This window comes from Idiotropiscis lumnitzeri, chromosome 7, assembly GCF_059441095.1.
Source record: "Idiotropiscis lumnitzeri isolate Australia: NSW breed Sydney's pygmy pipehorse chromosome 7, RoL_Ilum_1.0, whole genome shotgun sequence".
Classification (NCBI taxonomy): domain Eukaryota; kingdom Metazoa; phylum Chordata; class Actinopteri; order Syngnathiformes; family Syngnathidae; genus Idiotropiscis; species Idiotropiscis lumnitzeri.
Window position 1 is genome coordinate 18,827,378 of NC_142397.1, and position 27,841 is coordinate 18,855,218.

Here is a 27,841-nt window from a genome sequence, read left to right on the forward strand (position 1 = left end):
GCCACAGCTTCACCCCACGCGTGGCGCAGAAACTCACACAACAGAGACACTAAAAGGAAAGTTAACTGTAAAGTACGTTCCCTAGCTTGCACGCCATCTGCAGTGAGCTGTCCAATATGCAAGCACCTCGTTCTGTGTTCTTGTCAGATTTGTCATACCTTGATCCGGTAAGCAAAAAAAAAAAAAATGCCAGTTTAGCTTTAGTAGTAGTACTGTTCGGTAACCCAAACAATCAAGGATTGAAGGATGAATGATTGATTATCTCCCACGTTAAATTTTGACCATTTTTGGGCATTTTTTGTCTGATGCCTCCAGAGGGGGCAACGCATAGCAACCATCAAAGTGGAATTGAAACACACTGTTGCAGACTTTAGTCACATTTTTTTTCGTTATTGTTTGGTAAACAGCATGGTGGACATCTGGTTACCGCGATGGCCTCACAGTGCAGAGGTTGCGGGATCGATTCTGGCCTTCCCGTGTGGACTTTGCATGTCTCATGGGTTTCTTCCGGGTACTTCGGTTTCCTCCCACTTTCCAAAAACATGCATGGCAGGTTGATTGGACCCTCTAAATTGCCCCTAGCTATGAGTGTGAGCGCGGATGGTTGTTTGTCTATGTGTGCCCTGCGATTGGCTGGCATACAGTTCAGGGTGTCCCCCGCCTACTGCGCGGAGACAGCTAGGATAGGCTCCAGCGCCCCTTGTGAGGAGAAGCAGGACGAATAATGGATGGATGTATGTTTATTACACTACGAATCAATACTGTATACAGTTATATTTAGATATAATAGAGCCACAGTGATTATACAAGGCCAGTGTATATGTTAATATATTTGTTAAATACCAGACAACAAATTAATTCAGCAGTACCAAACGCCCAACAAAAAAAAAAGTGTGTTGTATACTTTTCGGTCCCACTGACCGCAATGACATTATCCCGTATTGATTTGTATTTCACCAATCACCAAGCTGTGTGTGTGTGTGTGTGTGTGTGTGTTGTTTCCTTTTAGTTATTTTTTATGCGTGCGTGACGTAGTAGGTATATTCTCGATGCCAATTGGCTGCCGCCGCCAACGACAGACTGGGCCGGCCTGAAATAATGACGGAAGGTTGACTGACGGACTGATTCACCCGCCTCTGCAAACACAGCTATTGACAGTTCCTCTCCAACGCCCTCCTCTTTTCTCTTCAATTAAATGGCCATGAGGTGCCTGCACAGGATGAGTTGTCTTATTTTATTTTTGTTATATTTAGTTTTTCACAATGGTTAATGTCTCTGTAATGTGAATAAAATCATTTCTAACAACAAACTGTTCCTCAAAACGTTATCATATGGGGTTTAATTCACTTTAGTTTATTTCCTATAGGAGATTGTGTCGGACCAACTTGAAAGTCAGCCTTTGCCACTCAATGAATTGCATTCAAATTTGCAGGTTGCATAGTTGTATTGTAGTGTTTTCCAAAGATACGACGTCAGGCGTTCATTTAGTAATCTCCATTTTATTGTTATAATACAGCTACTGTGGGCCGAAGCCGACGCCAACTCGGAGCAAACCGTCATCAGTACACACGGATCTCTCACCCTCTCTTCTCCATCTGTTCTCCCAGTCTCCTCGTTCACCCCTCCTGCCCAGCGAGTCACACGATGTAATCAGGAAACAACACAACTCAGCGAAACACAAATGTCAACACAACACAGATAACGTATGTTGAAGTATTTATAGTTGAATTTGCCATCTCTTATTTCCTACTTTAAAGTTCATCAACGTCTGTATTAGTACAGTGTTAACTAATTGAATGACATTTGGCATTACATTTTTGTGAGAATGAAAGCAAACTACATCTAAAAAACGATTGGAATATGAACACAAGGGCAGACTAAGAACAGTACACACCATGTGAGATGTTAATTCAATTTGATGAAACAAGTGGAGTTTGTGTATTTAGACACGTAGGACATAAAAGGGAAATTCATTTGTCAGTACGAGTCATCAGAACTCCAGGAAGTTGGTCACAATAGCAGCATTGTAGATGAGGTCTGAAATGTAGCCCATAGAAGTCTGCGGTCCCGTTTGTGTGTGATGATGGTGATGGTGGTGGTGATGTCCTTGGCCCTGAGTTACCTCCCAATACGCTGGCTGAGAGGGAGAAGGAACGACTTGGTCGACAGAAACGTGGCCTCCCGCTCCGGCTCCGTAAATCGCCTGATGAGCCCCAGACTGAACCAGGCCCTGAGCTTTGAAGTTCCTGAGCGCCTGGTAGGAGTGGTTCGATGCCGAATGGGGAGGTTGTCTGGTGACGGGATGTGAAAACGAACCAGGAAGGAAAGTCGGGAGGGTGGACCCAAGTTGCGGCCGCTGATGCCATTCCTCCTCCCAGAGACGAGACTCCGAACGCTTCGGAGAGCCAGTCGTGGCCTGCGTGTGGCGCGATGAAGTGGATGGTGCAGACTGGTTGCTGTAAAGTTGAATCCAGTCAGAGTAGAATTGTGGGATGTCGTCACAGGACTGGTTTTGCTCCGGTCTGAATATGTCCGCCAAGGAAGTTGAGGAAGGGAAAGGCGAGGTCATCAGCCCAGAGGTGCGTTCTGTGAGCCCCCTACTTGTCACAACATGTTTGGTGGACTTGGGCAATCTCCCAGTCTTGATACTCCGGGCTCTTCGGTTTTGAAACCACACCTGTGCAAGAATTCTATTTTCAGTCTCTGTGGCATTAGACCTCAACTCACTTTCGTAACATTAAATGATTAGAATTTCATCAAGAAAAATATTGACCCAATGTAATGAACTGCCACTTTACACATACGGTACACCAGCACCATCTGATAAGATCCAATGCAAGAACTTAATCAATTATTTCTCTTTTAATAATAATGCCTTTATTAGTCCCACAATGGGGAAATTCGAGATTCAAACCCAGGCCTCCTGGGGAGACTGGGTCCTGAACGCGGCGCCTTAGACCACTCGGCCATCCTGGCAGCCACGAGATTCGAACCCAGGCCTCCTGGGGAGACTGGGTCCGGAACGCGGCGCCTTAGACCACTCGGCCATCCTTTACAAAGACGCTTCACTGTTTTGATTACTTTATTGGAGCATCTAATGTAGAAATATATGTTGTTGTTATTGCAAGTTATTTCTAATGTAATGTGTTCTTCTCATACAAGTCAGGTGTGCCTAATGATGTGCCCAGTCACTTGTGTCATTTCAAAATGAAGAGCGACTCTTGTTCAGCTCACCCACCTGAATTTTGCTCTCGGGCAGATGCGTGTGCACGGCCAGCCTCTCCCTGAGGGTGATGTCGGGGTAGGGAGTGATCGCAAATGCTTGCTCCAGCTCGGACAGCTGAGCTCGGCTAAAGATGGTCCGCTTCCTCTTTCTCGGACCCTCGCTCAGACAGGCAGCTCGGTCCGGCTCTGAGGTGGGTGGTGCACTCTCACTGTCAACGTCTTCGGAAAAACGGAAAAGAATTGTTGTTATTTATGATAATTGAAAAAGTTTTGTTGGATTTACTTTGTTGAGAAGTATCATTTTTACGATACAATATGCCGTATTGACTGATGATGATGGTCTAAAACATGTCTGGGACGACACAAATAAATATGATACCCTTCAAAATATTTATGAAAACATACATATCAAATAATTCATTTCCAGATGTTGTTTTGTCTTACCTTTGCTGTGTACCTGTTCCCCAAATAACCCTGTCAAATCCACCACATCTGCCGGCTGGTTTGTCTTTACTAATGAGAAATCTGCATCCATGAACAGAGCCATTATCACTGCACAAACACAGTCACTCACTGATCCTTTGACAGTTGATGTATGATTTGACAGAGATGACGGGGACCACCTCTTATACCCACAACACCCCACCCCAACACACACACACACACACACGCCTGCAAACACACGCATGCACACACACAGGAAATCCAGGTATTAAAGCAGCACCCACTTTAATCTCAAATTACTGAGAATCAAATCATGCTGTTTTGAATGTCCCCTAATAGATGGACAATACTTGAGAAACAATCTTTTCAATCTTATTTTTCATCATCTACCATACAACAATATTAGATTTGGTCACATTATTTACACTTAAAGTCCATGTATGTTGTGACGATGGAACTGAAACTGATTATTTTACTAAACCATGACTATGGGTAGGTCATTTAATTCTTGAAGGGACGCTTGATTGACGTTCCCATTGGCACTTATATAATAGGTATGTATGTAAAAATGACATCAGTACAAAAATTCACCCCACTACAAGACTCTGTAGTGGTTAAAGTTTTTTTTTTTTTTTGCGATGAGATTTACGACAAATTGTCACGCCCCCTTTTGGACTTGGCTTATTATTTTTTTCCGGTTTCAGCGTCTACATCACAACAGGGAGGCAAGCGAGGTAATATTGCTCCAATGATTAGTTCTGCTCTTCATGTCGCGCGGTTGCCTCCCAAGCAGTCGCACGCGTTGTCCGAATGCGCTTGCAGGCACCAGCTTCGGCGTGAGGGCGAGTGGGCGTCGATTTCAGATAAAGACCTCATCGAACACCTTGGCTCTGTCTTCTGGAACCGTGCGCATCGCGGAGCCGCATATGCTTTTAGTCGGGCCGCTTCGGGAGAGTCAATGTTTACAGAGGCAGTGTGCGGTCCTCCCAGCAAACGTCTATGTGTCTCTGCTCACTTCCACAGTTCCCCATTCTCATATAAGCAAGCCACGGAGAGGATAATTCTTTTGATATGTGTCAATGGATGTCTGCAAGAATTTTGGTGCCAATTGATCGTCGTTTTTGGACTTTTTTTTTATAAGCAATGAAAGTGTGTGTGGGTGTGGGGGGGTAGGCGTTTTCGAAGTTGTCACTTATTTCCAAATTTCTCCAAAATGAATAGATAAAAAAAAGATAAAATGATCATTTCAGTTTCCTGATCAAAAAGTATATAAACTCAGCTTGTTAGTGAAAAACGGGCCATCTTGGCTGGACAGATGCTTTAATTGGCCAGGTGACGTAGAATATTCTTTCTCAACCAATTACTTTGTCTATGCAAATATATGTATGATATAAACCATCGACAGCAGGGGTGAGTAACTGGAGGGCCGCGGGCCATAGTCTGAGTGGCACCTTGATTAATTCAAAGCCCACGAGTTAAAATACATATATTTTTAGAACAAAGCCAAACAGCCATCCATCCATTTTCTGATCCGCTTCTCCTAACATGGGTCGCGGGGGTGCTGGAGTCTTTCCCAGCTGTACAAACCCAAACAATCATTTGTAATTATAAAATATTCGTTAGCTAACTACTTTTACTGTCATGCTACAGTAATAATTTTCTAGTTACAAACAACAATTCCACTTAATGAGAGCATCTGAAAAAAATAGCAACATATTTTTCTTTCAGCTGACAATAAATGATTTTATTAAATCTTTACAATGTAATATCTCAGCACACGGTCTGAGAATAAAGTTCATCATTCCGACTCATTTTACACACACTCAATTTTTCATTCTCCGTAACATTTGGGTACATTTCACAATAAAGATCTTTGACAAATGATTGCCAACATTTTCTTCACCGATGATACAAATTGTATCCCTTCTGGTGGAGTGTCAAAGGATAATACTCAAAATGTGGGAATAATAAAGGTGTATAAGCAACAAAAACGCATACAAACTAAATATATTTGACCAACTCCATAACTGTTGACTTCAGTGATTTGTTTAACACACACACACACACACAGCCACACACACACACCCTATTATTGCTACTATTATGGTTCAGCCCTCCAAAATTGCAACGAATGTTCTCCAATCTACCACACGAGGGCAGCCCAGTCTTGAATTATTTGACTTCTCTCCTGGACACAGAGTAAATGCCTCTACGTGCAGTGGCAATGTGGAAAAGATGTCTGGAAAAGGTCACGCCATCAATATGTAGTGGATGTGAAGTGTCACTCAAACTTGCGCAGGTGGTTGTAGAGGGACTGCACATAAGTGAATACACACATTGGATCTGGTTTACGACCCATGATCATCATGTCATCCACTTCTATTAGCCGGTCGCACCCAGCCTTGAGTCTGGAGACAAAAGCACAAAAATACAGAGCATGAATAAGAGCTCTTGTAATACATCAAGGTGACCTTATTTAGAGCGGATTGATAAAAAAAAATGTGTTATGGTTATTTCATTCAGATTCAGAGAAATATAATTAAACCAGTTGCACACATACTAAACTGTCAATGAACATTTCTATGAATACCTTGAATATAATGGGAATGGTACTCAGTGTACTCATGTATGCTATGATGCATTCATTGAGCCTTTGTATTAAAAAAAAAAATAGAAACAGCCCAAAAATTGCACAGCAACTGTAATGTAAAAAGTTAAATTCGATGTCCACATTGAAAAAAAATTAGAATCATCATTCCCCATTTAAATGAATGAACAATGCATTCCAGTCATTGCGGTCCTTCTGGTGTGTGCACCTTGGCCTCCAGTGGCACTAGAATACAGACACGCATGAAAAAGAATTTCACATCTAAGAGACACAATAAACTGCAGTAATATCGTCATTTTCACATAACGTAGATTAATATATACCTGTGCATATCAGGATATTGTCTTTCTGCATGTGCTGTTGCACCATTTGTGTTCACATATCTGTTGCTTGAAGCATAAATCTGCCACATGAATGTTGTTCGTTCAAGGATCTATTGTGTTTGGATTTGTGGGTTAGCATTCAGCAAGTGGACAGTCAAAGGGATGTGTTTGTTTTAAATACACAACATGCAATTCTATTTGATTTATGTTTTATTTCACCGTAAACTTCAACTGGGAGAGGCAATAGAGATCTCACAAACACCTTTTAGAAGAATATTTGACTCTGTGCCACTATGGTAAGTTCAGTTTATCTATCTCCCATATCACATTTATTTTTGCTTCCAAATCAAATCAACAAATCAGCTGAAGGGCAGCTTGTATCTAGAAAACTCCAAAGGTCAGGTCACTCGTATGTTAAGATGCCTCAATATGTTTTGTTTGAGGAGCATTATATTGTGAAGAAGAGAAACGAAGAAGATGAAGAAGCAAATGAGCCATGGTTGTGCGTAAAATAGTTTTCCGGGCATTTATTTACTCCACTGCAAACAGCACAAGGCAGGGAGGGCCCATTTTTTACAAATGTTCGTGTAAGGACGGAGCTCGACACATGTTGGTCCAATGGACAATTCTTACTTCTGCGTTACAGTGAGAATTGAATGTAAATATTTGCATGTGCTTTTTTTTCTTGAGTCTTTTTTTTATTTTTGGGTCTTATCAGTAATGTAGTTCTGCCGGTTCTGCCTCATATCAGTTTAAAAACAGACAAACGTGCATGAATGGCTTTGTTGCAAGATTGAATTTGTTGTTCAACTGTAAAACCACTAAGCTGTTCATTTTAGCGTCTTAAGTGATTGAGTGTTATTTTTAATCAATGTGGTCATGGCACTGTTTGTCAAAATAAATAAATAAAATAATGCCTTGTTGTTTTTTTGAGGATACTACAATTGTTTGCTGTCACTCACTCTGCAGTCCCAAAAGCCAGTTCAAAGTTATGCTTCCGGTTGGCCGGTGACAATGATTCGTACTCGAACTCTGTGGGAAAGAAGGAGTGGACCAGAGCGCAGAAAGCCATGCCGTCGCTCCAACTGGATGAGAAGTTTTGGATGTCTATGTTCTGCAGCAAAAGCAAAACAAAGAAAGCTTGGTTCGGTTGTTGCATGTATGTGCACACACAAAAAGAAAAAATGAATCTAACATCGGACAGCTTAAAAATATGGAAGATAAAAGAACACAACAGTCTGGCCATAAAACTATTCCCAACTTTCACATAAATATGATGGATGTAACAGTTCTGCTGTACTTTCATCTTCATTTTTTTTTTAAATTGACGTTTTTTAGGCTGTTGACCTTCAAAGTCGAAAACCCAGATGTACCCAATTGCGTTTCTTTTTCACTCTCTCTCTCTTTTTTTTTTTTTGCGTGTTTGTCCAAAATATTAATAGTGGTGACAGAGAGGAAAAGTAGTGAACCAGAAGTGAAAATGACACTTAACTCATTCAGTGCCATTGCCAAAAAGTACATTCATTTTATCTGGGCTGGTTAATTAAGGCAAATTAATTTAACAAAACCGTTTTTATGCTGCCTGCTGATATAATTCCTTCTATAAAATGTCATTTTTGCACTGCAAATCCTTTCCTGTTCCATCTCTCTTGTGTGTCAGCCAGGTAGCGTTATGTGTCCAGGGGTGAGTAGCTTTATTTAATTTTATTATACCGGTTAACCTGTCTTTATACTTAAATGGCAATTTGCACATTATGCTATTTGAAAATGTTCCTGCAATTCTTTTTTTTGTCTTTTTTTTAATTAATGATGACAGTTTGAGCCTGTAGCCAATTACTTCACTGCATTATGGTAAATTCAAAGCCAAAACTTTGAAAGCCAAGCAGTAGCAAAGAATTAATTTAGTACTTGTATGCAAAACTTCAAAAGATTTATTATATAAAAAATATATAAAACAGAAACGTATTTCACAGGTCATAAATCACAATTGTCACCCATTTAGAAAGAGCACAATTTCAGCAGTGACAAAGGAAAACCCCTTTCATGAGTAAAAGTTCAACCTCAGTGTGTATGATTTTTCACAGTGTACGTTAAGTGTTTGCAGACTTGTCTGAAATGCACATGATGTCTATGCTTGACTGAAATGGAACATGTCAGGTCATCAGATGAACAATGGAGTGTTTCCTCTTAGCCAGTAAGAGTCGTGGCTACGTCAAATTGAACTATAACTAAAGCCACATGGAGCCGCTGGCACGGGCTGCTGGGTAACAGTGCAGCAATGTGTCAAAACACTTAGCCATGACCTAAAATGCTTCAAACTCTGCACCCCCAGAAACACATTCACAAAAAAAACAAAAAAACAATCACATTTCAATCCAGTGCTGATTCATTTAACACTTCAACCTTTACTTTATTGGTTTGCTGAACAGTTAAAACAATAGAAAGATGCAAAGAGTCAATTTTGCTTCTCATCTACACTGCTAAAAATCCAATTTTGGTTGTTGAAATGACACGCAGTCACCATCTTCGACAGTTTATCGTGTTTAATGACACAGGTGAGCAGCAACCTATCCCAGCTGACTTTTGTCAAAAATTTTGGTCATCAGTCAGTTACAAGAAACAATATAGGCTGTCAAGCATTCACACAGACTTTTAGTGAGAATCATTCCCATCTGGCTGGCTGGCTGCGAGTTGATTTTTTATGGTCGGTGACATCACCTACAAAGACTAACCGAGATTAGATTTTCACTTTCAATGTTGAGGCTGAAATGAAAGAATGAATCCCACCTTATTGTCTGTGCAATGAACTTAATATATAATATGTGTATGAACGTACAATTGTCTGTAGTGTGAGCAACAGGTTGATTAATGTGTGCCACTGTGTCCCAAGAACCCTCACATAATGTAAAACTGAGTGAGGCAGTGACTTATTGGACGACGCTGAAGCCGTTCTGCAGGATAACGAGGCTCTCTAGGCCGCTTTTTTGCTCGCCCACAAACTGACATAGCGGGACGACTAGGTCACCTGGAACGACGGCGCTCGGTGCTTTTATAGTGAGGGTGGGTGGACAAATGCCAGGAAGCCCAAGTGCGCACTTGTCCAGGGTTTACCTTGCCTCTCACCCAAAATGAAAATACTTATTGAGAATAAATTACCTGGTAGCCTACGGTCTTTGAGCGACACCACTCAAGAAGGATTTGTTTGATGCTGCTGGCACTGGAAACTCCGAAACTTTGGGAGCGCTTCAGTTTGGGTTTGGACTCCATTAGTTTGGGGCGACTGTCCAGGGAAACAAGCCAACACTTCTAATTACTCTTCCATCATTTTCATACCACCTAATATATTCAGTGAATCTTTACCTGTTGCTGACATCTGTGTCCAACCGCTCAAAGACTGACCGCCGAGCTTGCGCTCCAATGTTTCTTGGTAAAGTTTGTGACCTCACCAGCTCTCGCTTCCTTTCCACTCCATGACCAAAAGAAGGCTCTTTGCTTTCATCATGGTCATCTCTGCAGGGGACACACAGTCTTACAGTGCGAAGCCATAAATGAAAATAAGATTCCCATTTTAACTAACCTGTCATGTTGAGGTAATCCTGTATAAGTCACAGTTTTAGCAGAGGGTGAAACCGTCTTGTCTGCAAAGACAGTCACATTGAATCGTAACCATCAAAAGTGAATGTGGTCTCAGTGGAAGGGTCTGCCTGCCTGCAAACCTCACCTTGGAGGCGCGAAGTTCCCAGAGTTCTGATGGGTGCGGGGTTCCACGTCTTCAGAGAAGACACTAAAAGCAAACAGAATGTTCAGTCTGGAGTTTTACAAAGTAGTTATGTACTTAGTTTATGGTTGTGACAGTCACCTGGTTGAATGAGAGATTCTGCACTTGGTTGAGGCAGGATGGCGCTGGCAGATGATTGGCTGGGAGGTAAGGCCTCTGAGACTGGAGGGGAACTAGAAGGATCGGGGCAACTGGGAGAGTCTGGACAGGTCTTGACTTCTGCTGTCTTGGTGGTGGCCGTGATGGGGAAGTGGGCCATGCGCACAGCGACCGGGGCTGTGTGTTCATGCGGGAAGTCTCTGGGTGGAGACATCTTTCCATGAACTAGCAAGGAATTTTCTGATTGGAGTAAAATAAAGAGATTACATTAAAAAAACAAACATCCATGTCAATAGATTCTGGCAACATGTCTCAAGTATTTCATAAAAAAAAAACTAAATAAATAAATAGTAACTATAGTTTGACAGATAAAAATAATTAATGAAACACTACAACGCGGGACCATGAAATTAATTAAATACATAAATAATTCATTAAATACAGAAATAGTTCATTAAATACATAAATAATTAATTAAACACAAAATAATTATGCAATTTTTTTTACATACAGTCATTGGAAATGTAATTAATTAATGAGAAATTTATTTAATTTAATTCCATATTTAATTAATAAATGAATCATTTAATTACTTTATAACTTTCAGTCCTCCTTATAATTTAAGTGTCTTAATTATGTATTCATTTTGTGCGCATTTGAATAAGGTTGTTTCAAAAATTTTGAGTCAGAGGATAGTGTGTGTGCAGTTCATCTGTGTGCAAGTAGTATCTGCTCTATGACTGTACAAACATATGGCTGGCGTCAAAGCTAATCCCAAACCTCTCATGTCACAGTTACAGTAGATACAGTTCACAGTTTTTCACAAAAATATACTATTGCTCAGTCCACACCCGTCGTTACTTTTCTTATTTTTTTAAACCAATCTTAAGTGTTGCACTCTTTGACGTGCAATTAAACTGGTAAGCTGTTTTTGGGGTCTCCTGAGTGAGGATTTTGGGGGTACAAGGATTCTGCTGATGTGTATTAAGAGGAAATTGTAGTAAAGAGAAAAAACTGACTTGAAGGAGGAAAAGTCACACTTTTGCATTAATTTTGATCCCTTTTCTCAGTCAGCCTCAGATGATGTTTGGCAATCCGGAACCGAAGTGAAAGGAGAATAGCTTCACATACATGTAGTTTTGTCACGTGCTTTGACCTGTTTTATTGAATGTAGACGTCGGTTGCACATAACTTTGACTTTCCAACAACAAAATGCTCAGTGGTTAGTAGCTCGGTGAAACCACGAGACACAGTGGCTGCTGGTGAGCAACATGTGGCACTGTTGTCATTGTAAAACAATTTTAGCAAGAACAAAACAGTTTTCCCATGGAGCAAACCCACAGCAAGTGAATAATAAAGTCATTTGGTCGACAACAATGACTTTGAGCTAAAAGACAAGGAACCGAAATCACCGGACAATCTTTCATCCATTCATTTTATACGTCACTTGTTCAGCCTGTTCCGCATTGCTTTGGCCTATCCTGGCCAAAAGTGGGAATAGAGCCCATGATGGGCTTTCCGCCCCCCAAAAACATAAAAATAATAAAAAAAAGGTTAGATAACAGTGCAATGCTAATGCTATGCACTGCATTTGTCTTTGATTTGTTTCGTTAGACAGTAAGAAAAGCAAAAAAAATACAAATAAAAAAATAAACCAAAAAAGTGTTTGTTTCCCTAAAAAGTCATTAATTGAGTCACTTCATATCATTCACCACCACTGTATTTGGAGAGAAAACATATACATATAGCTCCCCATTCCATGTGGTGCAAATTTCTGCATTGTGAAGCTGATAACATTTGGAGAAAAAAAAATCATAATTGTGAAATAATTTCTAACACTTTGTATAACATAGTACTTTTATTTGATTGTTTGAGGTAAAGATCAAATGAAATCATTTTGAAAAAGACAGCATTCACTATCACGTTTTATTTTTTTTTTAAGTTACAATTTCCCATCATTCAGTCCAGTCAGCCTCTCTAACCAAATATAGGAAAACAACTAGCAGGGAACTGACAGAGATGACATCACTGTGAAATAGTATGGGATTAATCTGCCAGACTCTCCCAGAACCACACAAAGCATTACTCAACGATATTAACAAGCTAGCACACAACATTGCAGAGTAAAGTGATCCTTAAAAGTTAAATCCGTAGCATTTTTTTTTTAAACGCTTTGCCTTTCTCTTAATTGGCATGCATCACTTGTGCTTGAGCTTTGAGTTATAGAACATGTTGTATTGGCATGATGAGAAACACTTGTGGGTACCTGTTGACGCAGTGTGTCCGTTCTCCGGGCCCGCATTTGTCGGGGCCGGGTCAACTTCTATTGGCTCCTCTCGCTCAATACTCTGGAACACACATACAAGCGTAACACACTTAACATGTTGTTTTTCAGAGAACATGACGTCATCTCTGACAGTCATGGCAAATCAAGAACTGATGCAATTTGGACCGTTAGTCACTCGAGATTTTGTCGTCCTTTGGTCTTCCAGCGATATAATTGATGGATGAAAGGTGGAAAGAATGTTGCATGTGCGTCATATTTGGCTGATAAAAATGTGTTAAGACATTCACAGACTGTTATAAATGAATCATGAATTTCTCATGCAAGGGTCCTTACGAAGTGTAAAAGGTTCTGTGTACATTGTATTGCTGCTGCGATGACTCTTTCACAAAATGCAAACTGCCAAAATGTACCTGATGCGTCTAATGTGATTCTCTTTCAAATAACAACCATATGGAACAGCTAAGAGCTTTGGCGCATGCTGAGTTTCAATGTCAAACCTCCACATGATTATATATCGCTTTGGCACTGCGAGGGCCAATGGAGAAACTGATAGCCGTGCATTTTCGCAAGGTTACACCATGTCAAAAATGGCACAAGAGCAAAAGACCTTTTAAAAAGGCTTTCAGTAGGTAATTCCGCAAGTAGCCACGATGGTAGTAAGTGAACAGCTGCTTGTGTTTCAAACTGTCAAAGTGGAGCTGAATGTGTTTGACGGAGATCACTGGGCCATTTCATCGCTTGGTTTGCAGTGCCGCCACGTGTAGAATCAAAGCATCAGTGTGCATTGAAGCAGGCTCAAGCGACTCAGATTGTCTGCAGAGCTATATAACGACTGTACTTCTATGCCATCATTGACACCAATATGGGAAACACAAATATCTTTAAGTGAGACGGAGGCACATGGTTGCAAAGTGGAAACAGCTGACTATCAAGCTGGAGGCGGGAGACAAATTGTTGAATGTCTGTTCTGCGGGAAGGGAAGCTTCTCTAAAATCCAGTGTGGGTTAGAAGGGAGGAACGGGATGGCTGGGCTGCTCCAGTTCCTGTAAACTCTCTCCATTGGCAGAACACTCTGCAACACTTCACATGGTACACACGGCTGACAGGCCACCTGAGGTCATGCCACGCCTATCACCTGCCAACGTTCTGCACTCGTAAGAGTGGGAATTAACATAATTACGAAAGGAAGTAGGAGGAAGAAAAAAAAAATAGTCATAGCTGTGTATTTCATGTTTTACAATAATAAATTATTTAAAACATATATCTCACAGCTGAACATATGCCAATAACTATATCAGTTCCCAGATCCCTCCAGACCTGAAGGCAAATGTCACGTTTTATTTTATTTTCAGTCTTGCATTGTGATGATATTTCAAGAATACCGTTTCAAATGATATACCCAACGGTCATTTGGTAGTTGTTTCATTAAAATGAAAATGTAATTCAATACTTTCAACAAGGCAAATGAGAAAAGTTTCTTTTTTCAGGCTCAATACAATACAGTTTGGCTGCAATTTGTGTTTTAATCGGCTTGGCTAGACAATTACAGTTACCCAAAGGTAGATGGAGTACTTTTACAGAACTAATCCAGCTGTGCTTTGTGCTCATTTATATTAACACGGAACTTTCTTGAGTTTTGTTCACAATCAACACCTTGTTTGAATAAAATCTTCTGTTTCTGAATCAGTCATGTTACTCTTGCTGTGACTGGCACATTGCATGACTTTTGCCTTCTGATGATAATCGCTAAAAGAAGAACTTGTCAAATTAAGACAGCACAGAGATCGACCAGCCCAATTCTCCATTACAAACAAAAACCTTATTGACCCAACATCTCAAATGATTGTGGTTGTCTGTTCCAAGTTTGAAGGTATTCTATATTTTGAGGCTAATATTTACCAGGATGCAATAATAAAATGGTGCCTAAAGTAGATTAAAATGACCCCCAGCATTCTTCTCTTCCCCCAATCAGTAAGACTCTCTAAATTTTCAACCACTGATTAAGACTAATGGGGAAGTCTACATACTAAAAATATTCTGTACACACTTTAAGTTCGAGAGACTGCATGTATCAAACCTAGTGATCGTGTTCCTATATTCATCAATCGAGCATCCCTTTCACCGTATCTCTAGTTTAGACAAAACATTTAAGAGACTGTTTGCAGAAGTCACAATAGTGGCTGTTGCTACACGATCACTCGCACTGGGAGCCCCTTCTGTTTAAACAGGCGCCAGGGGGGCGCATGGTGAGGTCCACATCCTGTTTAGTCAGAGGATATTGTGAAGCTGTCACAGGTATCTCCGTGGAGAAATGAGAGGATGGCGTTGACTTGGATCACAGGGGTTGGAGGGGTTGTGGTGAAAGCCTTCTTGTGGATGGAAACATATCAATCACAAATACGTATACATACGTGGTAATCAGCGTGTCATCCAACAAGTATAATCCATCCATCCATCCATCTATTTTCTGGAATTTTTATCCTTCTCATGATGGTCGCGGGTGAGTTGAAACAACTCAATTGCAGTGTACATGTAATTAACCAATAATCATTAGCACTTACATGGCGATTTATCATTTTAAACGAACCAAACATGGAACGGTGCAAATGCAAGTTGCTAATATTTGAACCCCAAAACCTCAGAACTGTGAGGCAAATGCACTAACCAAATTCAGATTCTTCTCAGTTTGGTACAACGCACAGAGGACTGTAAGAAAAACAAATAGATCCTAATTGGAAAACAGTTCCTTACACCTGTTTTACAGAGACATTTAAGCAATTCCGAATAAATACTTGGCATGGACGTGTGTTTAGAAACATATTGCAAGAGGCCCTGCAGATTTCAATGCGAAGTTTCCAATACAGGTTGAAGTTGCAATTCTCATTCTAGGCAGTCAAAAAATTAGGTGACAGGACAGCTACTTGTGTGCACTGAATTACAGAACAGTGACAGCTGGTGACCTTATAGAGAAACAATTAAGACTTCATCTATTGCATACACACACACACACACACATATACACACTCCTGTAAGGGTATCACATGAGGGGAAATGAGGACGTGGTCTCGTAATCTCCTCCCAAGAATGTAAATAGGAATCCAACACTCTTTCACCACCGTTTTATTAAGCACATTCACACAACCTATAATTTCTTATCGAAAAATGCCTCTAGCAACGATTTGCATTGAGATGGAAAATATGTGCAAGATGTATAAACTTGGATGTCAACACAAGGAGCTTCTTGCCTATAGATGTTTGGGTTGGTAAAGGAGAAACCCTCTTGCGGCGCAGTCCTGTATCAAGAATTATTATTAGTGCTATTTCATATGTGCTCTTGTACAGAATGTATATTGATTCTGTGGAGAATCATCAACAATGTCTCTTCATATTTAATGATAGACTGGGAGTTTCTTTTTCAATAGAGCTCATAGTTAGGGCCGGCTCAGACTTGTTGGGAATCAGCTCTAAACTATGCTGGCATAGGCTCATACTGATGAGGGATTCCCCATAGTTTGCTAAACTCTTCTCTCCCACTAATGCTACTATAAGTTAAAGTTGATATGCTGTTTATAAATTGTAACATTTTTCTTCCGCGGCTGCCTTACTGCCGACCACGCTGCTACTTTTATCATTATGATTATGTCGCAGAAACAGAAACTAAATTACAGTATCCCTATGTCCTGATACCACTTTTACAAATGTTGGCTTGTGTGCACATTTTTTCTCAGCCTATTCTTCTTTGTGGTCGAAGACTGCTTCACACTAAAGAGTTCTGTTCATAGTTTATTTATTAGATTTTGTCCAAGTCAGCAAAAGTGCTTGCATCTGTTGCAGCTCCATCTTGTAGCCTTTCTGATTATAAATTGGTGCTTCAAAAATACATTCCACAGTATTTTAATGCTCTGAAAACTGAAGCGCTACAAACAGCTCTTCACTTTGCTGAAATTGCTGGAAATATTTGTAGCTATTACCGTAATTCACAAATTCTGTACTGTAGGTCATTCATGGTGTGTGCAAAACTAATCGTTCCGTGTCTCCTCCTTGCTGAGTTCATTTTCCACTCCTGTTCTCCCTACTAGTACACTCTATCTGCAACATATGGCAACAATAGAGCGTAACTCCCCTATCTGGGCTATCTTGGCAGTCCACCTCCCTCCTTCCAGCTTTTGCTGGTGTGATTCTCAGTTCCTGGCAGTGATGCAGAAAGCTGAGGGGGAGTTTGACATGCTAGGTGAGAGGTCAGGGAAGTATGACAAACGTCGACCCTCCTGGATATGGGAAAAGACATGCAGAAGCATTACCAAACACAAAAGGTTTATTAATTTAATGGATTTTGGATTTAAAGGACAGAAAATAGTGTCCAGTCCACTCAATAGACACCTTTGTAAAGTAGTTGTCAAAATGTGTTAGTTGCAGAAAAGACAGCTGTTGTTTATTGGCGCTGTGTGTGTAACAGACAGAGACTGGTACACTAAAGTTGTACCGCTTTTGTCACGGATATACAATACTGTATAGACTACAGCCAGCTAACAGAACTGCTTATGTAGCCGCCATGTTGGCAGGGGCAGCGTTCCGATACAAGGTAATGGAAAGCATGGCTACTAGGTCTGCGTTGATGTAGGCACGCAGATCAAAAGGGGAATTTTGTGTGCTGTTATTTACTCTGGCACTCGATGTTCACACATAGCAAACACACTATACTGAGTTTGGTATAGTAAACGGTTTTTTTGGGTAATCTCTTTGGCATCCAATTTTAACGGAGGTGAAAAGAGCAAGTGTGCTGACCTTTTTTCTGGCATCGCAAAGCATATGCATAACACTATGTGTGGCAGAAACCTAACACTACTCATCAAGCTGAGCACACCATCCCAACTGTGAAACACGGTGGTGGCAATATCATGTGGTGGGTTTACTTTTAGGATAACCAAACTGGTCAGACTTGATGGGACGATGGATGAAGCTAATAACAGAGCAATGCGGGATGAAAACCTATTGGAGGTTGCAAAAGACTTGAGATTGAAGAAGATTCCTCTTACAGCAAGACAAAGACAAACATAAAGGCAAAGATACAATGAAATGGGTTAGATCAGCGAGTATTCATGCATTAGAATGCTGGAACCTATCTCAGCTGACGGATTGCCCCCGTGAACCGGTCACAAGCCAATCGCAGGGGATGGGAAACCTCTCCCACGCTGCCCTCATTCAAGTCAGGCGAGTGTACCACTACACCATCAGTGATTATGATTTTGTGTTGCACAGGGCCAAAAAGTAAAAAAAAGTATATTTTTGATAATGAATTTTGTTTTGAAGTGTTTCAATTTTACAAACAATCAAGTTTAACTCCTCCCATTAGTTGGTTAAATCGAGGTTCCTGTCGCTCTTGGATCCTCCTTCCCTCTCACCCGGTTTGCGCAACCGCGACAGTTCCACTATACAAATCTTGTTTAATTCTCTAGTTTGCCTCCTGGCAATATGAACGCCTTTGTCAGATTTGACTTGTCAGATTTTCCAATCCTAGGTGGCTGAATGAGTTTTTAAATGCTTTAAGTCTGGCTTTTGGCAATTATTAGTGAACAAACCTTACATGGTGTGGTTGTTTTATAATGGTGTTCGTACGTTTCAAGTGATCCAAATTCAGCTTCTCTGTTTACATTTTTTTGGTACATCTGGGCCAAGCCGAAATGTCGGTACTATACACAGTGGTATGGGTGCCATACGGGGGTGGAAAGTGATTATGATTCTACGGACTACTGAAAAAAAAAAATTTTTAATTTAGAGATATTTTTAATTTAGAGAGTCAGAGGGTCTCCAAATATTTTTTTTCCCCCCACGGAGCGGTCTATCTCTATAATTGACCATGGTGACCAGTCTATCGTGTAGTCTGTCTCTCAGTTAGGATTAATTCTAGTTTACTGTAGCAGAATGAATAGAGGTTATTTATCGTATGTTTCTAAGAAGGATTAAATGGTACATTGAGTTCACCTCGTCCTAAAAAGTCCCGAAGACAACAAAGTAAAACCCCGCTGAGGCACCTATTCATTTCCAGCAGCGTTGACGCTCTCTCCCACCACATGTTAACGAAATCTTCATGTTTGCCAAAAACCACAGCAGGTGAGATCACTCATCAACATCTCTTAAAAATGTTTTCCTGCTTGCTTTAAGTGTACCCCCCACTTCACAAAGTGAGGCCTGATGTGGAGCCACGTGACTGAGATTAACTACAAAGCTAATTTTTATGCACTCATCTGGTGAGGACCGAGTGTGTTGACATCCGCCTGTATCACGTCAGCCCATAGGCCAAACTAAAGTTGGACAAGATGCACAGTCACAAGTCTAATCAAAATTCAAGTTAATGCTCCAGCAGGCTACCATCTGGAATCACTAAGTGATGTCTTTTTAGATCTATAAGATGAATGTACGTATTGATTTTGGCTTGCACAGATGTATGTTAGCAATGTACTAACATACAAGACAGAGTGTCCACACTCTGGCAAAAACAAAGAGAGTTGGGTCAAAAGTAACCCAAATTGGGTCAAAAATGGACCCACAAAGTACTTGGGTCAATTTCACGCAACTTTCTGAATCAATCAAGACAGTTTTTGACCCTAATTGTTGTTGTTGTTTTTTTTTTTTTTAAATGGGCTTTAGTTCACCTGAGACATTAATTAAGACATCCCTGATTGAAAAAGGATGGATTTTTAATTTCCACTTATTGTATTGAAATACAAAATACACACATTGTTGGGTGAGTTTTCTCACTGTTTTTGCCAGCGACATTTACTGATGGCGTCATGTCCCATTGTAGTCCTGCTCACAAATGAGGAGAACTTTCAACTCGTGTCATTTGTCTGTTGAAACTTGTTGAAAAGGTCAGCAATCCGCACCATGCACTGCTCTCACCTGAAATTGACCCCGTAACACTAAACAGAAACAGCGTGAAATACACACACCAGCCATAATATTAAGTAGGCCTAATCTATAAAAAAAAAAAATACAATTCTTTATGTTCACAGCGAGAAGAGCGCAGAACTCCACGAACTGAACAATTCTAGACATGCCAGTCTGACTTGACCTGACCTGATCGAAAACCATATTAATCTATTCTATTGTATTAATCTAACTTTATGCAAGATACTTTTCAGAATTTTCCATTCTTCATCTAAATGGGAATGCAAATACTTTATTGTTTAATCCAGGGGTGGGCAAACCTATTGATTGGCGGGCCACAATGGGTTCTAAAATTTGACAGATGGGCTGGACCAGTAGCAGGGTGATGGAGTGTTTTGGTATCACCTCATCAGAGTACACATAATACACATAATTTTAAATGAAAGTTAGAACAATATAGATGTCTTTGAAAAACCACAGTATTTAGAAAATAAAACAATAACAAGGTTTAATTATTTAATTTTTTTCAAGTTGGGCGGGCCGGATTAAAACGTTTAACGGGCCGCATGTGGCCCCCGGGCCGTAGTTTGCCCAGGCCTGGTTTAATGAATACCTTTTTGAAAAAGGCAGAATATTTAACAACGTAATGTTGTGTCCAGTGAGATGGAAATATTACTTGACCGCCTCGATATGGGATATATTGCCGTTGTCAAGCAGTAGTGGCTCCAGAGGGCATTCAATGTGTCCCACCGGCAGGTCAGTTATTAACTTGTTTCCACAGGGATGATGACGGGAACACAGCCTATTGTCTGGAAGTCATTAAGGGAGCCAAGGGTAGCCAGGGAGTAGCCACATACCTCAGTTAAACACCCCCCCCCCGTATACACATGCACACAACGCACACATCCACGCTATTCTCAGCTATACAATTCTTTCAAATGATTCCAACTTTTCACAATATCAGTCCTTCTGTGATTCTTATTGGTATGACTTTTTTTGGGAATCGACAATCATAATTATCTGGAGGTGTCTTTTCTTTCTGTTCCGTCATACTCATTGGTGTGTGTATATATAATATAGCCGCACAAGAGAGTGAAGTTTGAAACCAGCCAATCTCAGAGAGAAGGGGGGTAGGGGGTGGGGGGGGGGCTCAGAGACAGGAGTGATGAGCTTTGGCCCACGTCTGCAGTTTTACGGGGAGTCTCTACAGACAGTTTGTAAATGTCAAATTTCAGTTTTTTTATGGAGATAAATATCTTTACCGCTCATTCCCTGCTCAGCAGTGGAACCCGTCCATGACTGACCAAATGTTCTTTCATTCTAAAAAAGTGACCTGTGGAATACAATCCCATGAGAATCTCCCAAATATGTTTGTTCTGATTGTAAAATGCCTAAAAACGTACTAAGGAAGGAAAAAGAATTATATAATGCTCATCCTCACGATGGACACAGGTGAGTTGCTGTAATTGTTGTGTATCATTTGGTGTGGTTTTATGACGCACATCATTACAGTGTGTGTCGTTTTTCCCCCAAATCAAGACACCTCAGCTGTGTATGCAGAAAGTACTCTCTGCGACCAGCAATGGCGTATCCCCATCACTAAAAGCCGCTGGGATGGAGTCCAGCTCACTCCTGACCCAAATGAGGACAAGCACAAAAGAAAATGGATGGATGGATGCCAGAAAGAACCCAAGCGACTGATAAACAGATTTGTCGTACACACTATACTGATTTATGTAGCCAAAATACAATCGATTCTTTGTGAATTTAGGTTAACATGGTTACGTCCTAAAGACAATAGTTGGTGTAAAATAAAACTGTAGATTGTTGAACCAAATGCTGAGCACATAAAAAAGACAAATTATGAATTTGCAGCATCTGTATAGTTTTTTTTCGTTTTTTCCTTTGAAACGACTGATTAAAATAGCAAAGGGACTTATTAAGTATGCCAGGTTATGAAATCCATCCATTCATTTTCTTTTCTTTTTCACTTATCCTGTTAAGGGTCACGATTGAGTGGGAGCCTGACTTTGGGTAAAAGGCAGACTACGCATATATTCTCAAGCAAACATTCGCATTCACATTGACAGTCACTGAAAGGAAATTTTTTGGAAAGTTTTCCTGTCAACCACGACACAAATCATTGTCGTACATTCATCTAATGCTGACTATTGAAACTCATTTTAATTTAGAAATAAAATGTTTTATGACATATGTACATCTAAATTGTTACTCATTTGTATTGGCAAAAATCTTGGTGTAGCCTACTGACTTATTTAAGATGCCTTCCAATTTCTTCCTGTTATTAAGTCCAAAGACCATACACTGGCGACTCCGAGTCTGCACCAAGTAAATAATTCTCTTTCTACTGAGATCAGCACATTAAAGCTCCATGAACTTAACCAATCCATCTTCTCATCGAACTAGTGACAAGCTATCGTTTGCTGCGTGGATAAGCATCAGGGGTAAGAGTTGTGTAATTGTGAGTTGGAGGTAATGGTTAAGGGTTGGATAATAACCGCCCCCAAGCACAACTTTTCCTTTTCAGGGTATCAGCTGTTATGTAACATGTAATGCAAGTCTAGTACTGAGCCAAAAATCAAGAACATCTTAACACTATTCTGATTGAGAACAGTCGATGACCCTCTGACCTCAGAAGGTTAATCTTGATTTTCCATTGGTTGTTGACGTCCTGCGAATGAAACTGTGCCCAAATGCACACACACATCATCCATTAGGTGGAGCTTATCATTTGCACGGTTACTGAGGGGCTGGAGTCTATCCCAGCTGACTTAACGCATGTGGGGGGGGGGGTGGGGGGAGGGGGTGATTTGGAAGTGAGCCAGATTAGCCTACACTACTTTAGTGCTGGACCACATAAGAAATTCTATTGATGTACAGAAAAATCAAAATCATCTGATAACAGTCGTAATTATAAAATAAGTCGTAGATTTTTTTTCAAGGGCAAGGGGCCACATTTAAAAATTATTGATCATACCATGACAATTGTGTACACTACAAATGCTATTAACTTGTGGTTGAGTATGTTCAGACGGAAGCAATCAGTTGTATTCATCGGACAAAGTTATTGTTCGTCAATTTTAAATCAATTTAGATTATTCTGATTAAAAATAAGCGGTTTGGATGATGGAAAATGTCAATGCATTCATAGCATTTTGTAAAAAAAAATCAAATAAAAAAAATCAAAAGTGTTTCACTTAGTTTAATGATCTAATACAGGGGTGGGTAAACTTTTTGATTGGGGGGCCACAATGGGTTCTAAAATTTGACACAGGGGCCGGACCAGGAGCAGATGGATGGAGTGTTTTGGTAACCTCACCTCATTGGAGAAAAAAAATGCATTTATTTTTAAATGAAAGTGAATAAAAGCATTACAACGAAATATATGTATTTGACTCACCACAGTATTTAGAAAATAAAACATTAAAAAGGTTTTATTCTTTTAAATTATTCTCAAACTCGGCGGGCCGGATTAAAACATTTAACGGGCCACATCTGGCCCCCGGGCTGTAGTTTGCCCACACCTGATCTAATAGTTACTATGGGTAGAGCAACTTCAATAAGTTAAAAAAAAGAAAACTACATTATATACGGTAGGAAAAAGTATGTGGACACCTCCAAGAACTGAAAATATACAGACTAATTAGTTGACTCACTCTTCTGGGAAGACTTTCTATGTTGAAATGTGTTTACTATGATTTCAAATCAACATTTGTGAAGTCAAAGAAGTGAAATGGAAGGTGGTGGTGGCTCACAATCTCTGTTTTACTGTGTTTGATGAGTTTGAGGTCAGGGCTCTCATAGCTTGAGGGCTAAGGGCAGATCAGGGGTCACACCTACCCTGCTGCATTAATCAATTTAGAGGCGTGTCTCCATACTTGTCCACATGGGGGTGGTTGTTATTGATCAAATCTCTAAACATTACAAGCAGTAGGCAGACATGTCGAATCAAACTAATTTATGATTTCCACCTTTTAGTGTGTGAGCAGGAGACAAACAGGCCTGTGCACATCACTTTGGCACAAAGCCAATCACCTAGGATTGATGATAAAGAATGCTGCAGTCTGTGTGTAAAACTGTCAGTGTTGCAAGCCTAACAGAGCTGTCTGAACAGCCAAGAGAACTACATGTACGTCATCGACATCAACGTCTTCCAGACAGGAAGAGCAAGAGTGGCAATCTTGTTGAGTAAACCCCCAAGGAAACGAACCATTCCAACGACAGTAGCCAAGCAGACTCCCGGTGCAACTTTTGACCGACAGCAGGGGATCTCCCGCGGAGTCACGGAAACAAAGGTGGCCTTGTTTTGCTTTGCTGTGGCCATAAGATTTCACAGCAGATTACATTCCTCTGATGTAGCCACCAAAGGCTACAAGTCACCTTTAGAGGTGAAAAGAATGAAATTTGCTTGTTAGCATGATACGAGACGAAAAATGAAATGTGTGCCTCAAGTAGACAGGTTGTCTGTTGTTGTCGTTGTAGTCTTGTTGTATTATTTTGAAAGATGTAGCTGAAACTGTGACAATTAACAAGACATAATAAGAATGCAACTGCAAATTATGCGTCCATCCATTATTCGAGCTGCTTCTATAACATAAAGTTTTGGATAAATGGATACATAAAAACAAATTAAAACCGAATACAAGTGTTTATTTTACTTTCTTCAACACAATTTTTTTCTAATTTCACTCATTTCATTTCACTATTTTCATCATTTAAGAAAATGCTGTATACGTTTTGCATGTATAGATACTTTGATAGTATTAATTGTGCAAGTATGTATAGCGGGGGTTGACAAATTTTAAAAGAAGGGCTCGATTAACAAAGGCCCGAGGTGAATTTTAGTCCAGCCCACGAATTGACCCGCATGCGTGTGATGAACCAACTCAAAAGTTGAATGTTCTATGATCTGAATTGTCTTTATTTTTGTTTTTCACTTACACTACCTCAAAGAAGTCAGCTAGTGATCAGAGCTGGGCTGACCTCCAGCCCCGCCGCATGCCCACTTTTTTTCTTTGCAATATATTCACTGCTCTTTACTTTATTCAATTATTCCTACTTGTATTTTGAGTATATGTTTTGCAAACCATGACTGTGCTGGTTGTCACAAACAATAACCTCTCAGCCATTAAAGATAATTGTGTAAATCCAATCAAAATCCTTCAAAGAGATTTCAAATGGGCAACCCGATCAACTTTACTCAACTTTGCTTCGTTACGTTCACAAGGAGTCAGGGAACTCTGATTGTGACGATTGCTTCACTTTGTAGCTAACCCGTAAATGAGGGGATTAGCTTTCCACCTGAACCTCTTGCCAACCCTTCGCCAACACAGGTAAAACTATCGAGAATCAACAATGATGTGTTGTCTTCTGTGCTCAAAAACTCAGTAGTGAACAATGCTAGTATGATTTTCATGGTTTATTAAGCAGTGCTTCTCATTTGTGTAATTTCTGACTCCTGGAATAACTTCTACAATCAAAGTGACTTTAACAGCACCATTCTCCCTTTTTAAAGGTCTGCTCCCGCTATATGGTTCAGACTCAAATGTCAATTCAGGATGGATTGGGGGTTTTAGGTGCAAAATTCCAAATGAAACACAATACTATTCTCTGAACATTTCCTAGTTCATGTAGCAAGCTATGACAGCTGCTTAGTCTACACACAAATACAAATACTGTACATGGGGGAGAACAACAAGTTAAGTTTAACAAAAATAAAATAAGGAGGAAGAAAATAAATCTGAAATAAGAGTATATAGTTCCATTAGCACAAAAAATGGACGGGAGGTTCAAACATTAACCGGGTTCTTATTAGACCGTGACTGAAGTTGAGCAAACGAGACCAGTTGAAGATTCCAAAAAGTTACAAAAAAACCATCCCTTTTTAAAAATGTGACATTTGTGTGTAACAGAGGAGGAAGAAGCAAACCTGCTAACACATGAGGCTTCCTGTTCGTGAATGATAACATTAGATTTAGACGGAAGCTGTTTATCTGGTTACGATAGAACTGTATGGAAAAGGCAGACAAACGCAACATGACAATGAAACAGAAAACCACGAAAGAGAATCCAGAATTGAGTGTTCCTGAATTGGAATCTGATGTCTACTATATTTAAAAATGAAACACCAGGAGTCATAGCCACTAACTTCATAGATTATAGCAACAATACTTTACAACAGTTTTACATATTTCACTCAAGACTGAAAAAGCACACTAACTATATCTCCCAAGGAGCATGCATTGTCTTGTGATATAGTAGCAGTATCGTGAAATGCTGCTTTCCAACCTCACTGACACATTCGTGCAACCACAACACAAACACAGCACCAGCTCCACTCTCAACCTGCCCTGTCACAGCAAGCAGCACTTTGCCATTTTGGAAAATTGCATTGGAATTACTGGATTACGCTTACAAAGGGATATTGTTTGTTACATTGTCATCCATATTACTTCGACTTTTTCACCCGATTGTGGTCAGTCGGAACAAATATGGCAAAGAGCAATGGTTCCCACACAGGGGCACTTAGAATGTCTATTCCCTGGAGATATATTTGGAAGAATGTGGCGTAGCAATTACTAAAACAAAACGAAATCCAATTAAATTGCAGGCATGCGAGTAGCCTCTGAAGATAGCTGTGTAGGAGAGATAGAAATTGTACTAGATTTTGAAATTTAACGTTTAACTACTCATTATAAATGCGGCTAATTGCCATAGGCTCACTCAAATTATTGATGTCCAAATGATTGAGTGCTCATTGCAACATACTTGGTGGTCTTGAAAAGAATGTCTGGGGGCGTTTGCCGTACAAAAGTGTTCAAATCTGAATGTTTGGTCACTTACATTGGTTTTGCTGGAGACTGCAAATGTGGCTCGACTGGAGAAGCGGCCAGTGGACGGGCTACTGCTTGAAACGGGACCTGTCACAATGGCGGAAACTCTTGAAGCCACTGGAGGAGAGCTGGAGCTGGGGGGCGAGGAGAACGTTGCAGGGCTGCTTGCACTGTTGATGAGACCGCTATGGCCATTGTAGGTTTGTGTCCGACTCCCCAAGGTGCAGGGCTGGATGACACTCTGAGTGGGAGACTCTGCCTTCCTGTAGATCGCCTCCTTAATCTCCTGGTGGTTGGCTTGGATGTCAGTTGAGTGGTTCTGGCCATTTTGACTGCTCATTCCACTGAGGAGTTCCACCTGTCGGCTGAGAGTTTGTAGCTGAGTTCTGAGCTCTCGGTTCTCCTGCTGGAGCTGAGTCATGGCTCGGCCGAGAGTCCCACTCAGGCTGACCGCGTCTTCCAGGCGATGCTCCATGCCTAACTTAAAGGCCCTGACATCCACGTGGATCTCCCGGATGGCCTCCCTCAGCGTGGACTCATGACGGGCCAGAGCCTCACACACCGTCTCCCCGTCTGGGCTGGAGGCGCGAGGATGACACAAGTCTCCCATCTCAGCCAAGGTTGTTGCTTCCAATGTGTCAGCTGTCGTTTCTGGTGAGGATCTTTCAGTCTTGACGTCACTGCCGAGCTTCAATTTTCTGAGGGACTGGCTGGAGGGGAGGGGACTGATGGACACAAGGTGCAAGGTGAGGGAGAGGGCCCAAAGTCTGATCTGGTTAATGTCTCTCTCAGTGCTGTCATGAGGCGCCCCTCCTCTGCTCGTCAAGCGTGGATGTCTCCACTGAAAGAGTACAAGACAGAAACAAGAAGACTTGACCTTTTGCAAACCATTCCTGTCCATTTAAATGCATTTGTAAGATTTGCATTACAGTCTTCCATTTGGAGTATCACTAACTTTTTACAACACAATTGCCGGACGACAACAAAGAGAACACAACATGTGCTTTTTAAAAAGTCACATAAACTCTTCTTATGTTTCAGATCTCCCATAAAACACAACGATGAGGTAATCCTCAATAACAGCTGCAGTGAACTTACCTCAGCCTCATTCTGTGTTACACATCACAGCTGTATGACATTGCATGTGTGTGCGCGTGTGTGTGAGTGCTCCGCACTGCTGGTTCTGGTTTGTTTAAACACTGAGGCTGAGCACTGCTTTTGTCTGGAGGAGGGAGCACAAGGGGTGGGAACAAGGAGGAGGAGGATCACGGAGGAGTGAGGAAACATGGAGGGTAATAAATTTAAGGGCGGGGAGAGCGCTCGGTGTGGGGGGGG

At 40.8% G+C, this 27,841-nt stretch overlaps 2 protein-coding genes across 2 annotated transcripts; both read right to left on the reverse strand.

Moving 5' to 3' along the window:
* Nucleotides 1-1,709: 1,709 nt before the first annotated feature.
* On the reverse strand, nucleotides 1,710-3,803 carry sebox (SEBOX homeobox). Its single transcript, XM_088301160.1, has 3 exons — nucleotides 3,670-3,803; nucleotides 3,239-3,444; nucleotides 1,710-2,677 (listed from the first exon to the last, which is right to left on the reverse strand). Exons 1-3 carry the CDS (start codon nucleotides 3,770-3,772, stop codon nucleotides 1,991-1,993), a joined length of 996 nt encoding a protein of 331 aa, XP_088157286.1. The 5' UTR covers nucleotides 3,773-3,803; the 3' UTR covers nucleotides 1,710-1,990.
* Nucleotides 3,804-5,392: 1,589 nt separating this feature from the next.
* On the reverse strand, nucleotides 5,393-27,696 carry smtnl2 (smoothelin like 2). Its single transcript, XM_088300790.1, has 10 exons — nucleotides 27,605-27,696; nucleotides 26,517-27,347; nucleotides 12,744-12,825; nucleotides 10,460-10,717; nucleotides 10,322-10,384; nucleotides 10,178-10,238; nucleotides 9,961-10,110; nucleotides 9,757-9,880; nucleotides 7,563-7,714; nucleotides 5,393-6,077 (listed from the first exon to the last, which is right to left on the reverse strand). Exons 2-10 carry the CDS (start codon nucleotides 27,114-27,116, stop codon nucleotides 5,951-5,953), a joined length of 1,617 nt encoding a protein of 538 aa, XP_088156916.1. The 5' UTR covers nucleotides 27,117-27,347; nucleotides 27,605-27,696; the 3' UTR covers nucleotides 5,393-5,950.
* Between the last annotated feature and the right edge of the window lie 145 nt (nucleotides 27,697-27,841).

Excerpts from the sequence above, each read along its gene's own strand:
- sebox (XM_088301160.1), bottom strand. The coding sequence starts at position 3,772 with ATGGCTCTGTTCATGGATGCAGATTTCTCATTAGTAAAGACAAACCAG. Across the intron at positions 3,445-3,669 it reads GGAACAGGTACACAGCAAAG|ACGTTGACAGTGAGAGTGCA; the intron begins GTAAGACAAAAC and ends GTTTTTCCGAAG. Across the intron at positions 2,678-3,238 it reads TGCCCGAGAGCAAAATTCAG|GTGTGGTTTCAAAACCGAAG; the intron begins GTGGGTGAGCTG and ends ATTCTTGCACAG.
- smtnl2 (XM_088300790.1), bottom strand. The coding sequence starts at position 27,116 with ATGGGAGACTTGTGTCATCCTCGCGCCTCCAGCCCAGACGGGGAGACG. Across the intron at positions 10,718-12,743 it reads CGGACACACTGCGTCAACAG|AAAATTCCTTGCTAGTTCAT; the intron begins GTACCCACAAGT and ends TACTCCAATCAG. Across the intron at positions 10,239-10,321 it reads GGGAACTTCGCGCCTCCAAG|ACAAGACGGTTTCACCCTCT; the intron begins GTGAGGTTTGCA and ends CTGTCTTTGCAG.